The 14,421-nt window shown below is 36.2% G+C and overlaps 1 protein-coding gene and 1 pseudogene across 1 annotated transcript; both read left to right on the forward strand.

Moving 5' to 3' along the window:
* Window positions 1-590: 590 nt before the first annotated feature.
* Window positions 591-1,529, forward strand: LOC142446383 (olfactory receptor 5M5-like). The gene has a single exon (XM_075548137.1). It carries the CDS (start codon window positions 591-593, stop codon window positions 1,527-1,529), a length of 939 nt encoding a protein of 312 aa, XP_075404252.1.
* A 4,608-nt stretch (window positions 1,530-6,137) lies between these two features.
* LOC142446384 (olfactory receptor 5M3-like) lies at window positions 6,138-7,176 on the forward strand (annotated as a pseudogene).
* The last annotated feature ends 7,245 nt before the right edge of the window (window positions 7,177-14,421 follow it).

The following is a 14,421-nucleotide window of genomic DNA, read 5'->3' on the forward strand; positions in this document are numbered from 1 at the left end:
TATTGTGTTCCAGTCAACAAATAGGACTTGGTGAGATACACTTATATGTGGACTTAGTACCTCATTGAACTAGGAAATATGAATGAAGGTCCTCCTCCAGGGATGGGGTTGAGGTTGGACATACCACCTTACCCGTCTAAGATTCCATTCCCCTAGATGTGAAAATGAAGAGCTTTATCTAGGTAATCTTAAACAAATTTTTGATATCTATTTTTTCTATATGTATCCATAAAAGTGTGTAGAAAGGGGTTATTAACATTTCTAAATTTATGCAATGATTTCTTCAGTCATGTAGAGATTGTACATTTTCTGAAATTTGGAGATTTCTTTATTATTTTGCCATCAATCTTCAAAGCAATTACAGTGTGATTATAAAATTCACTCCTAATGAAACTATTCTATGAAAAATGCTTATATGTTACTTACATGTTGCTTTATATAATTATGGAACTGTCATTGGAATGCCATAAAGAAAACCCTTGGACCTTTTAGTCACAGCTGAATATTTAACCAAAGTTTCCATAATGAAAATATACATTTATTTCTCTCCATAGACAACAAAACCAAAGCCTCACTTTTGAGACAAGGATATGTCCAGAAGGAACTACACCGAAGTGACAGAATTTATCCTTTTGGGTCTAACGAGCCGCCCAGAGCTGAGAGTTGTCTTCTTTGTGCTGTTCCTTGTGATCTATGTCATCACTGTGACCGGAAACCTGGGCATGATTGTTTTAATCAGAATTGATTCTCGACTTCACACTCCCATGTACTTTTTCCTCTCAAGTTTGTCCGTGTTAGACCTGTGTTTCTCCACCAATGTCACACCCAAAATGCTAGAGAATTTCTTATCGGAGAAGAAGACTATCTCGTATGCTGGGTGTTTGGTGCAGTGCTACATTGTCATTGCTGTGGTCCTTACAGAGCACTGCATGTTGGCTGTCATGGCATATGATCGCTACATGGCCATCTGCAACCCACTGCTCTATAGTAGCAAGATGTCCAAGAGTGTCTGTGTCCGCCTGATCATTATCCCCTATGTCTATGGCTTCCTCCTAAGCGTAATGGAAACCCTGAGGACCTATAGCCTCTCCTTCTGCGGCGCTAATGAAATTAACCATTTCTACTGTGCTGATCCCCCTCTTATCAAGCTGGCGTGCTCTGACACTTACAGCAAAGAGCTCTCCATGTACGTAGTAGCTGGCTACAGCAATGTCCAATCCCTCCTGATCATCCTGACATCCTACATGTTTATCCTGGTTGCTATCCTCAAAAGCCGTTCTGCAGAGGGAAGGAAAAAGGCCTTCTCTACATGTGGCTCCCATCTCACTGTGGTCACCATCTTCTATGCGACCCTCTTCTGTATGCACATGAGACGTCCCACTGAGGAATCTGTGGAGCAAGGGAAAATGGTGGCTGTGTTTTACACCACGGTGATCCCCATGCTGAACCCCATGATCTATGGCCTCAGAAACAAAGATGTGAAAGAGGCTTTCAGAAAAGCAATAGGGAAGCAAACACTAGGGAAATAAAAGGCTAAGTCATCATTTAAAAATTCATGAAGGACTCTGTTTCATTATTTCTGTGTTAGAGCTCACATTTTAGGCTAGCTTGTTTAATAAATCTCTAAATTTAGTAGTAGGCAGCTAACTGGGTTGAAATTTCTAGAGACAGTGGTTGAAATGAAAAGGCTGACAAAAGGAATTGAAGATTCCCTTTGCATTCCTAACTTATTAATTAAGCTCAATTAGAGCAATACAGTCTCATCTCTTGCATTATGGAGACGGTAAACTGAAAACTAAGCTCATTATAGTCACACATTATTTTCTTTATCAATAAAATTTTGAATCATATTTTTAGGTATTAAAAGAGGTTTTTTTCTGAAATGGGTTGAGATTTTCAATGTGAGAAAGGCAACAATTAGAAATTATTTTTATCATTCAAAATGATCTTTAAGAACTGGTGTGATCATGAGGTACCATCTAGAACAGGAAATGGGCATTCAGAAGATCACAACAAATAGTAAACAAACAAACAAAAATGTATTGGTGAGAATGGAGGGGGCTTGGAGTGGAGACCCAAAGACCATCTGTGGACAATGGAACATCCACCCACAGAGGGGTCTCAGGGAGGGGATGAGTCAATCAGGGTGCAGTAGAGTACTAATGGATCAGGCAATATACCTCTGATCCTTTCATGCCTCCTCACCCCACACTATCGTGACCCCAGTGCCATTTCCTACTCTGGACTAGAAGGGAAAATGTACATAGGTATAGGCAAGGGATAAAACTCACAACACATGGAACCCAGGAACAGGAATGGGAATAGACACATCAAAATGGTAGGGGGAAGAGGGGAGAAAGGTGGGAAGGAAAGGGGCCACCGATCTCAATGAATGGCACATAACCACACACCTCTATCCAGGGGGATGAACAACAGAAACCAGACGGGAAGGGAGACAGCGGTTGGTGTGACATTTGAAAATAATTAACAATCTGTAATATATTAAGGGGCCATGAGGGTTGGGGGGTGGGTGGGAAAGAGGAGCTGATCCCAAGGGCTCAATGGAAAGTAAATGTCTAGAAAAGAATGATGGAATATATGTACTAATATGTCGGATACAAGTGATGTGTGGATTGTAACAAGAGTTGTTAGAACCCCCAACAAAATGACCTAAAATAATTAAGAGTTTTTTTCTCTCGATAATGTTAAAGGAAAAAGAACATAAACAACAAAACTGCATCAAAAATCATATGGAGAAATTTGGATTTTAAACATATATATTCGTCTTTTAAGCCAAGGAGATGTCCATTTTGATGCCATCAATGATTTGTGTCAGCATGCATATCCAAGCCTCTACTCATAGATGACCACTACTACACGGTTGTAGAGAGAACAGTATTTAACTGCATTTCCTTTAACTCTTGCTGCCTTCCAGTGGCCTCCCCTGCCTCCATCCTTTTTCTGCCAACCTCCTTCTTATTGTATTTTAAAATTATAATGGCAGTCTCATGGATTGTTTATCCTTGTAATAGATTTATTCAACTCGGCATGGAATCGAGTAGGTTGAATCATGAGGTATTTTGCAGATTGTTACTCATTAAAAGGTGTAATATTCCTTGTGGGTACACACCAACGCTTATGTATTCGTTCTTCAATTGATGGGCATTTAAGTTGTTTCCATCATTTTGTCATGGCGCATAGTGCTGCTAAGAACATGGATAAGTATACATCTATCCATGTTGTGGCTCTTATTCTTTTCCTCAGTATACCCTCGCATACCTGGGATGAATCTCAGTGATCATTTTATATATTTATATAATGATGATATATGTTTATACATATTATTAGAAATGCCTGGCTATTATTTTGTTAATAAATTATGTATCCAAGTTTATGAGGGATATTGCTTTGTAATTTTCTTAGTAATGTCTCTGCCTGGCTTTACTGTCGGGGTTATGTTTACTTCCGAAAATGAATTAAACCGTTTTTCAGGTTTTTCTAAACACTGGTAAAGTTGGAATGGAATTAGTGTCTGATCTTCTCTGAGTCTTTGGTAAGTGTACCAGTGAAATAATGAAGGGCTGGAATTATGAGTTGTTGTCGGGAGAGTCTTAATGATCTGATCAAATTTTCTCCATATTATCTCTGCAGGTTTTCTACTTTCATCATTTGGGTTTCTGTAGGAAGTGTGCTTCTAGAAATGTCCCTTTCTTCTAGGTTTTTTAATTTGTTGAATTCTAGCTCATCATAATATTGTTATTATCCTCCCTCCCCAGTTCTTTGTGAATACCATTTCATTTTTTATTTATATGTGTGTTCTCATTATTTTCCCATGTTTTCTCTTATTTTTGTGCACTGACTAGTAATTTTCATTACCATTGATCATGCTGTGCTATGCCCGTCCACCTTATTTTAGATTGTCTTTCCCTGTTCAAGTTAATATACAACATCTCTCTGTTTAGTGATTTAGCCTCTCACACTCTCACATTCCTGGTAACCATGAAAGAATACTTCTTTGTGTGAAATCTTTTCTTGACCATTTATGTGACCTATTGTTATTGACATATTTTATTCAGCCTAATGTCTCCAGATTCATCCATAATTTGGGTTTTTTCCCACATTCTTCATTGTCATCTAATGTTGAATAGTGTTTAATTTGTGTATGTTGGCCAGTCTGTGCATTAATTCCTCCAAAGTTTTATCTATATTTAACCGTTTACAAACTGAGGAACAAAGACTTTAAATAATAAGTCAAAGATCATACATCTAGTAACCAGTAAGTTGGAAAGGAAACAGATGTGTAACTCAAGACTTTCTCCATTTTACTTTTAATGAAGAATTTCATGGTTCTTTCCTGGGTAATTTTAAATGAACGAACAAGAAACCATATGACGTCAATTACATGCCATCTTAACTCTTCAGTAGTCACTGTGATCAGTCGGAGGCAGGATGACACATTCTTCTCACTTCATGAAAGACCAACAGCTGTGCCATTCATTGGCCTGTGAATCAAGTTTATTAAGAAAAATCATCCTGATACATCATCTCAAATACTTAGTGTATTGGAATGAGCTATATTTCCAGAATCCAAAAAAATCATCAACTTCATGTGATACAGTAAGAAAATAAATCATCTTAAGTTGCCTTCAAACACATTTTCTTACCTTTATAATACATTTGAGATATTTTATGAATTTAAGCATACATTTTTATAGGGAAATAATATAGAAGTTTACTCATATTGTTTTATTCTTACTGGAAGATAGAAGTAAATTCAGAATAAATGCACAACAGCTAGAAGGGAAATCTGCAGCAAAAGAACTATAAAAAATGTTATGCACAAAATCACAATGGGCTGAAATGAGTATTAGATGTTCATAAATGCAGAAGATAACACATTTTGACTGACACAAACTCAAAGAATTATTTTTTATAATGATTGAATGGAATTATCATAACCATGGGCTAATGGATGTGAATAAGCACATAATTCCTGTTTATAGCATAATTTTAGCATAATTCAGTTTATAGCATGGTTCTCAACCTGTGTTGAGGTCGCCTAACGGGTCTCACGGGGGTCGCCTAAGACCATCGGGAAATGCATACATATTTCACAATATATAATCACATATTATTTTGTGATTAATCACTATGCTTTAATTATGGTCAGTTTGTAACAATGAAAATACATCCTGCATATCATGTTTATATTATGATTCATAACAGTAGCAAAATTGCAGTTATGAAGTAGCAGCGAAAATAATTTTATTGTTGGGGTCACTTCAACATGAGGAACTGTATTGGAGGGTCGTGGCATGAGGAAGGTTGAGAACCATTGGTCTATAGAGTAGAGAGAAATTGAAGAGTGATTCTGCCTTAGAATTTATTAATGGCACTGGGATAAATGGGAAAAAAAAGATTTTAGAAAGAAAGTGTTGCCTGCTTTCATTATTATCATTTATTTGTAATATGGATCATACCTGAAAACACAAAATTCCACTGTGGTTGATTTTTATTTTGTATTGATGAATTGCTATGATGCTATGTGGATTTTTTCTTTCATTAGTATTCAGATAAAAGTGTTGGGTTTATGTCTCAGTGTTGATATCTTTATTATGTTCTTCTTATAATAAATATCCCAAGTTGGCTAAATTAAGACAGTATTTTACTTTCTAGGTATGCATGCAATAGCCTTTCTTTCCATGCGGTTTGCATGTCAAGTTTATTGCAAGCCTTGCAAAGTCTGTAACTCTAAGCAAGAAATAAAATATATACACCTGCCCAAAGCTGAGATCTTCCCCATGTGAGGAAATGACAAGAATAAACATTCTTAAATCTTTATTTGTAGACAAGAAAACTGTTTCTTTGCAGAAGCTCTGTCACTATATTCTTAAAATTTTTAAACATTCAAATGCTTTATCTATAAAAATATCATACTTACATGGATATGAGAAAGAAATACTGGTGGCTGAGAAAGAAGGCAGAGAACAGAAGAAAAACAGCAGAGGCATTGAAATGAGTGGATTAGAAAATATAATGCAAAGGAAGGAATGGTTATATTTGGCATGTGTATTTGCTGTTTATTTTATTTTATTTTATTAGATACAATGGATCTTATTTGGATAAAATTTAAGAAAATGATCAATTTTACTGATGTGACAGAATTTATATTTTGAGGATTAACTAGTTGTCCTGAATTGCAACTTCTTTTCTTTGGGATTTTCTTATTAGTCTACATCATCACCCTGGTTGGGAACACTGGCATGATCAGTCCCCAACTCAGCACCCCCAAGTGCCTTTTCCTGTAACTTGTCTTTTTGACTATGTGTAGTTCTCCTCTAATTTACCCCTAAAATGTTGGAAAACTTGTTATCTAAAACCAAAACCATCTCCTGTCCTGGTTGCATAGTGCAGTGCTTTCTCTTAATTGCCTTTGTGCACATCAAAGTCTTCATCTTTGCTGTGATGGTCTTTGATCTATGCATAGCAAATGGTAACCTAGAATGTCAAAGACTGTATTCAACTAATCTCATCTCTTTCTCTCTCTCTCTCTCTCTTTCTCTCTCTCTCTCTTTCTCTCTCTCTCTCTCTATTATCTATCTATCATTGATATCTATCTATCTATCTATCTATCTATCTATCTATCTATCTATCTATCTATCTATCTATCTATCTATCTATCTATCTATCTGGCTTCGTTACTACTCTGATCTCAACCCTCTGGATACATGGTTTGTACTTCCGTGGGAACATCGAGATCAACCACTTCCGCTGCGCAGGCCCAGCTCTCCTCAAAATGGCATGCGCAAGGACCTTCATCAGAGAATACACCATGCGCGTATTAGCAGGCCTCAGCTTCTCTTATTCATTGTTGGTCATTACCCTGTCATATGTATTTACCATGATTGCCATCATAGAAATGCGTTTGCTGATGGAAGGAAGGCAGCTTTCTCCACATGTGGCTCTCACCTGACTGCTGTCACCATATTTGGTGAAACTCTCTTCTTCACGGATCTTAGAAGTCCAACAGAGGAGTCTGTGGAGCAAGAGACAATGGTGGCTGTATTTTATACCACCGTGATTTTCATGTTGAACCCCATGATCTACTGTCTCAGGAAGAAGGAGGTGAATGAATCCATGAGCCAAGCAATCAATAGAATATTTTCAATTAAGTAAGATAGAAATTTACTATGTCGGAAGAGCATCATAGTCCAATAGAAAACATGGGAGTTAACAATTTCTTTGAGGAAACAAAAGTTGCCAACATTTTCAATGGGTAATCTAAATTCTAATTACAAATAAATGAAATTTTGTCTTGAAAAAAATTGAACATAAGTGTAGAAAATTATAAAAGTGTTTTGGAACCTTCTGGATCTATAAAATACAAGGTGACAAAAATGTTTAAAATGCCATTTACTCTCTTTTCTTTCAATTCAATATGTAATACAAATTTTGGAATTTAGAAATTTTTCATGATATAGACATTTCTCAAAGCAATCTTTTAAATTCTGCCTCAAAGAAACTGTATTGTTTTCTCCTTGCACATAGAATTAAAGTTTGGTTCTGGATCATGCACTGTTTTGTCAAAGTATTAATTTAAATATAATCCTACAAAATGTATTGCTATGATGGAGAACAATATCCATGAAAATGGAATATTTTATATGGTCTTCTATAAATTCTATTTCAAAAATCTTAAACAATATAACTGTATGCATGAACTTCCATTTTAAAATAAAAGCATCTACTAATAGTTAAATAGCTTCATTTATTTTGCATGAACTTATTTAAAACCCTATAGTGTCCAATCAAATATCCTATTTATCTCATCGTTTAGGATGCTAAAGGGACAGTAAATGAAATTTGATGCTTTGAAATGTAGAATATATTTTCTTAAGTAGGTTTCAACAGGCCACTTTCAAGCTATTTTGAGGAGCTATAGAAATGGATCTGTTTTTCCTTTTCTCTTTGTGGTTTGTTGTTTAACCTTTGGGGGATAATAAATTAGTAGAAATTAGCAGCACCCTTAGTAATTCTAGTATGTTCATTTGTTCCATGTCATACATGTTCTACATGATTTTAAAATTACAAATTATTTCTATGTTTTATATGTAATTGAGACTCCATCCTTAGGGTTTTTTTTTAAAATATTGTCTAAAAGCTTTGTTCTGAAAGAGGAACTACTTAAAGGCACAAAAATCTGGAATTGATTTTGAATGTGCAAATTCAATAGCCTTCCTTATCAGGATATAAGGTCTGTCCATTTTCTTTAGGTTACCAATAATTATGAAAAGACTTCTAAAATGTAAGCAATCATCTTTTCATTTGTTTAATTTTAATTAATTTTAATCCAGTCACATTTAGTAAGGTAAAATTTTCACAAAGAAAGAAAAATGTGTCTATTCTTATTAATTACATATGTGTTTATGTTTATACACATGTATGTACATTGGAATATTTATGTATTTGTGTGTGTATGTTTTCAAACTCTTCAGAGCAGTGAACTTTATTGAACCTCAGGATTTGAAGCCTTAAAATAAAGGCATGAAGGAGTCATTAATCACAGTTGTTGTAGAAAACAACAAACACACAACTTTCTGAACAAATCTCACTTTTGTTTGTTCCCCAGTTTTTTACTGAACCCTTTGGTCAAGATTTAAGACAGAACTGATGGTGAATTGGGACTAAGGTGTACCAGGTGGAGCCCTGCATCCTTAAAACTCTCTTTCAATAACACAACCCCATAAAATAAAACATTTGATTACAAAAATGTACATGTTTGTAGTAGCCACTAATTTTTTCCACTGATTATTTTCAGTTATTTGACTTCTGAGCAGCTAGTCGACCCCAGTTTTTAGTCTCTTTGTGATTGTTGGGCAGGGAGTGTGGGCTGTCTGTGGTTATTCACGGACAATGAGATAGATCAGGGGTCAGAGAGATCTTGAACTTTTAATTTTTTGTGATAGACCTCTCTGTTGCTGGCTTGATACACATGGAATCTCCCTAAATAGGAGTCAGCTCAGTGCAGCAACATAGTAAGTCAGGTATATTTTGTAAAGAAGAATAATCAGATAACAAGACAGCCAAACAATAAAATACTTTCAAATACTCTTAAATGTATGAAAGTATAGTCAGACAATATGGAAGCAAATATCATAGTCAAAATAAAATAGCACAACAATTCATGTTAATGTGTTTATTCTCCACGGAAGGGGAAGGTCTCCTGAAGGAGGTAACATTGAGTTGAAGTCTAAACGATAAGAAGGGGAGCGTAAGTAGATGTTTATCCAGCAGAAACAAGAAGCACAATGCTTCCTGGGTGAGACGTGATATTTTGGAGTAGGAGAAAGAAAGACAATGTGCTGGAGCTTAATAAATGGGGCAGGTAGTGGGAGGAGATGAAGCGGAAAGGTCATAATTAACATGCAAATGAATGCTAGCATTTTGCTGATGTGTCCATATTTTAGTAGCGATCACCTGATATGTGGAAAACATTGCCTTACATTAGCCAGAATGATAGGATCAGTAATGTGCTTTCCAATTTTCTAGAAAGCGTTCATGTTTGTTAATCATTTTATATTTATTACCTTCAGAGCGTGGCTGATAAGGAGATAAGGCTCAAAGAGTATGAATTATTCTATTTCTTCCTCTTTCTATCTGCTACTTATCAATGGCTATAGCGATGGTGAGCTATTATGTCAACTAGACACTCCTAGATAAGGATAGGGGAGGAGATTAACCTATCGATCAGGTTGCAGCCTGATAGGTTAAGGGTGTGACCTATTATATAACAGAGAGAGCACAAAAAAAATTTCTCTTTGGCCTTTGGAATTCTGCTGGATCTGGATCCTTCATCTAGATCATCTACTTCTTGTTGTGCTGGCTGATGATCCCAGGGGAAGTCAGTGGATTACCAAGAGTGGATTCATTGGACCACCATGGTTACGTTCATCTCAACATCCACCAGGCTGTGAATGCCTCTGCTATGTCATCCTGCTTCCTGTTCATCAGTTTCCACGCTGTACGTATCAGGAGGTTCTAACAACAGATGCTCACTTTAGTTAACTAAAATCTGCTGTTACCCGATTCTCGATATCAGATAAAGGATCTGCTGCAAGGTCATTTAAGGAAAATCTTTATTAGCAAGAAGTTGAGAAAATTATTGTATTGAAACAAAGCAGGAACAATTATGCACTATTGTATGTCACTGAGTCAATTATGACTAATAAGAACTTTAAAGTGGTTCTGTGCCTACTGTCATTGAATAGACAGACGCAAAAATGAATGTTGAACTATGATGAAAGTGTTTCATGGAAATAATTCTAAACAATATATCTTTGTAACAGATCATTTTCCATGAGATTCATTCATAATTATTCACCATATTTTGGGGGGGAACCTTCATAATATTACCTTCATAATATTTCCTCTCAATCTTTATAACAATCGTATGGTTGAAAAGTTAAATACATGATGGAATAAAGTAATTTATGAAAAACGTAACCAAGGTAGGCTGGAACAGAGAAAAGGGAAGAGCAGAGATGCGATTTGAAGGGTTGAGTAGCCTAAGGGACTCTCTCCACTGCTACTAAGGCCAGGAGGGAATATATTTGGTAATTGACTAATAACATTTATTGGAATAAAATTCAATGAAAATGAACAAACTCACTGCAATCAACTCATAGCATTCCTATCCGAAAGGGTATATATGTTACCCCCTCCTACCAGCCCCCTGTGAGTTTCTCACAATGTAACTCTTTACAGGAGTGAAAAACCTTATCTTTCTTTCATGGAGTGGCAGGCAGTTTCAAACTCTTGACCTTGCTGTTAGCAGCCCAATGCATAACCACTGTGCTACTGGGGCCCCTTTATTAAAAGCAAGGAAGTTTTAAAGTTGGAAAATAATACTCTCTCTTTATACTCCGCCATACCCTTAGGCTCACTAGGAAAACCCCCACTTCAGGCAGGAGTTCATAAACTTATTTAAGTCGAGTTGAGTTGGCACCAACTTGATGGCATCTAACACATTTATGAAATATAACAAATAATAAAAATCTTGAAATGATGAAAACAATTACTTGTATTTAGTTTCATAAGGAATTGAGAGCACTTACAGACAGTTTGAGTCTTGGTAGTCTGGATTAGTTAAAATTATTTTCCTGGTAGTTAGTGCAGATAATTAGGTTAAATCAGAGAAAAGTAAGGAAAGGAGATTCCCTCCCTAATATTCTCATCCTAGAATGTACAGCACTACAAATTAGGATTTTTCCCATAGAGCATTCTCTCTACTGGGATTCCACTTCTAATTGCTTCTTCTTTATACATTTGGGATTTTCCTGATATAACTGGTGATGTCAATAACTTGAGTATAAATCCTCCAGTCCTGGCCAGAAGTTGTTCTTTGGGGTCATCAAGAGACCCCAAAAGATTATTTATCTTTTCAAAGGTAAAGGAGGAAATACATTTGTCTATCAGCTTTTAATATTAGTCTATTAGTTTACATATTATTTTCTTTAATTTTTCCCCTTAGAAATTGGTGATTTGAAATAGTTTTGGGGGGAAATTTGCACAATGTATTTCTCGATAATCTATGGGAAGTTTGCACAGATCTATCTTTAACTTGTATACCATATTCTGTTTATTTATCACATCCTAGTAAAATTCTCTCATAAGTATCTCCAACAGATGTTTCATTAGTTTACCATAATATGTCTTTGTTATGTGACCATTTTTAACTTGGCCGTTCTCCATACAAAAATAACCCGGTGCAAGTACCACAGACCGTGTAGCAGGCGTCACTGTGGTCAAGATTGTCTGACCTCTAAACAGTGAAGAAAATATTTAAAGAGACATTTCCTTGTGCCTTCTAACCGTGTGGAAATATCCATTCTTTTGAACTGAGGTTTCTGACTTGGATCTCTACGTCATTCCCGACGCTCTCATTTTATAGGACTATCGTGTCTTCACACTGACTTGTTACTGTCTACAGTGTGTTCTCCCCAAGCAGTAGTTGTCTCCTGGGGGCTGCTCCCTGCCAAATTCGGAGAAAAGCATTCTTCTCTTTGTCCTTCAGCCACGTTCTTTGAACGATGGACCACTCATGACAATACATGGAGAACTAAATTGGTCCGAGTGCCTTTTACCCTTAAGTGGATGAAGAGGAAACCGCCTTTCTAGGCTGCACGTACACTAGTGGAATAATTCCGGACTCAGCTTTAACTTGATGATTGTGTTATTACATGCTTCTTGGCTCCCAGAAACAGTCTCTTAGTTCTTCCACTTGGCTTCTCTCTATCAATTGTTTCTGTTTGCCATAGTTTCACAATCTTAGAAATAAATTTGATTAGGGATCATGGACTTCCTCTAAATATGACATGTCCTTATAAACAGTTTTTAAGAGACCCAGTGAGGGCCAGAATCTAGCCTGTGTACTGGATAAATAGTTCAAAGACTGAAAGCAGCAGACACAGCTCTTGGCTTACTTCTTGCCAGCAAAAAAACCCATCAATTCCTAGCCACATGAGTAGATTCTTGCCACAAAATGTCTTGCTGTTAGTAATAGGCCACTAACACCTTGAACACTTGTCCATTCATGGCTCCATTTCTTATCTTTCTGACAATTCCTGTCCCAATCATGTGTGCTTTAATGGGAACTCCTTTTCTGACTCCAATTTTATTTATATTTGTATCTTCTAGTATCCATAGTGCCAATCATTGCTGCAGAATAGGGAAGGAATCTATTGAATATTCATATATATTTTGCAACAACTGTATTTCCACAAGCAGTTCATCCCACTGAGAGAATGGATGAGCCTCGGCAAACAGCTTATTCTAGAGGAAGAGCATTGGGCTGGCAGCTAGAATTTTAACATCTTTTCCCTGGGTTTTCCATTCTGAGTTTGAGATGCAGTAAGATACTTTCTCAGCTTGGCAGAGCCTACTGCCTCTGTCTTGTCCATAACCATCGTTTGAACATCTAGCTCTGTGTCTGGAACATGAAAAATGCCCAGTAATTAAAAAAAAAATGGATGTTCTTAAGGTCATACAGAAGGAGGTAAAGTTGTTTTCTTAATCCATGAAATGTCCTGATGATGATTGTCCAATTGTTAGAAAACGGTACTTTTTATAGGCAAGATAATTATACTTGAAATCAGAAGGAGCAAACAAAGATGACTTTGTGTTCCTTGATTATGAAAAAATAATGTAATGTTCACTTCAAAGGTTGCTGTTAGAATTAAATGGGTGAATACATGTGAAACAGTATACTATATTGCTTAGAATATGAGAAGGCAGCATTTTATCAATAATAAGTTATTAGTATGATTTTCTCATTGTCTATTTAAGGAAGAAAATAAGCACAATGATTTCCAATTATATTCTCAGTGTAGACATAAAGGATGAAGTGATATATTGATTTCCTGAACCTGCTCAGAAAGGGTAAGACATTTGACACCGCTTTCTAGTTTTCTTGTAATGACATATGCTAATGTCAGAATTGTCACATCAGAATATAATGCTTAGGTGGAAGTTTTATTTTAAATATCACACTATGGAGTTTATAATTTAAGATTTAATAGCATCATGATGAACAGCAAATATTGACCTTCTCAATAATTACATTTTACTTGGATCTACAATTATCTCTCATGGAAGCAGTGTGAAGCAATCAAATGACACATTGCATTGGCCAAATCTTCTGTCAAAAATAGTCTTCAGCATGTTAAAAGGCGAAGATGTCACTTTGAGGACTCAGGTAAACTTGATCCAAACCACGGCCTTTTCAATGGCCTCAGAAACTTGTGAGAGCTGGAAAATGAACAAGGGAGGCTGAAGAATTGGTGATGCCTTTGGATGATGACGTTGGCAAAGACAATGGACTGTACCAGAGACTGTGAGCAGAATGAACAAGCCCGTTTGGAAGTCCAGCTAGAATTCTCCTTAGAAATGAGGACAGTGAGAGCGCCTTTTCTGTAGTTTGGAGGCACCAGCCACCGGAGCAGGATCGTATGCCTGGTAAATCGAGGGTTAACAATAGAGGTAAGATTTTCAGCAAGGTATATTCGCATGGTGGCTGCAATGATGCTTCTGAATCTAGCAAGTCTCATGTGGATGAGGACATGCTGGGCAGAGGGTTGTATTCTGGTAGGAGAGCAGCTATGCATTGGAACTGACTCAGTGGTACCAAACAGCAGCAACAATCGTGTATTTATTATTTTTACATTTTATTGTTAGGTATTAGATATTTAATATAATTCCTAATAAATTCAGTAAAATACATCTACACACTATATGTTGATAAGCAATAAAGTATGCGAAATAGGAGGAGGCTTCAAAAAGCTTGTGAAAAAAATCCATTATCTCTTCATTTTTTTTCTACAAAGTTTTTGAAGCCACCATTTTCACATACATATTATCACAACA

The sequence above is a fragment of the Tenrec ecaudatus genome, chromosome 4 (genome assembly GCF_050624435.1).
Source record: "Tenrec ecaudatus isolate mTenEca1 chromosome 4, mTenEca1.hap1, whole genome shotgun sequence".
Classification (NCBI taxonomy): domain Eukaryota; kingdom Metazoa; phylum Chordata; class Mammalia; order Afrosoricida; family Tenrecidae; genus Tenrec; species Tenrec ecaudatus.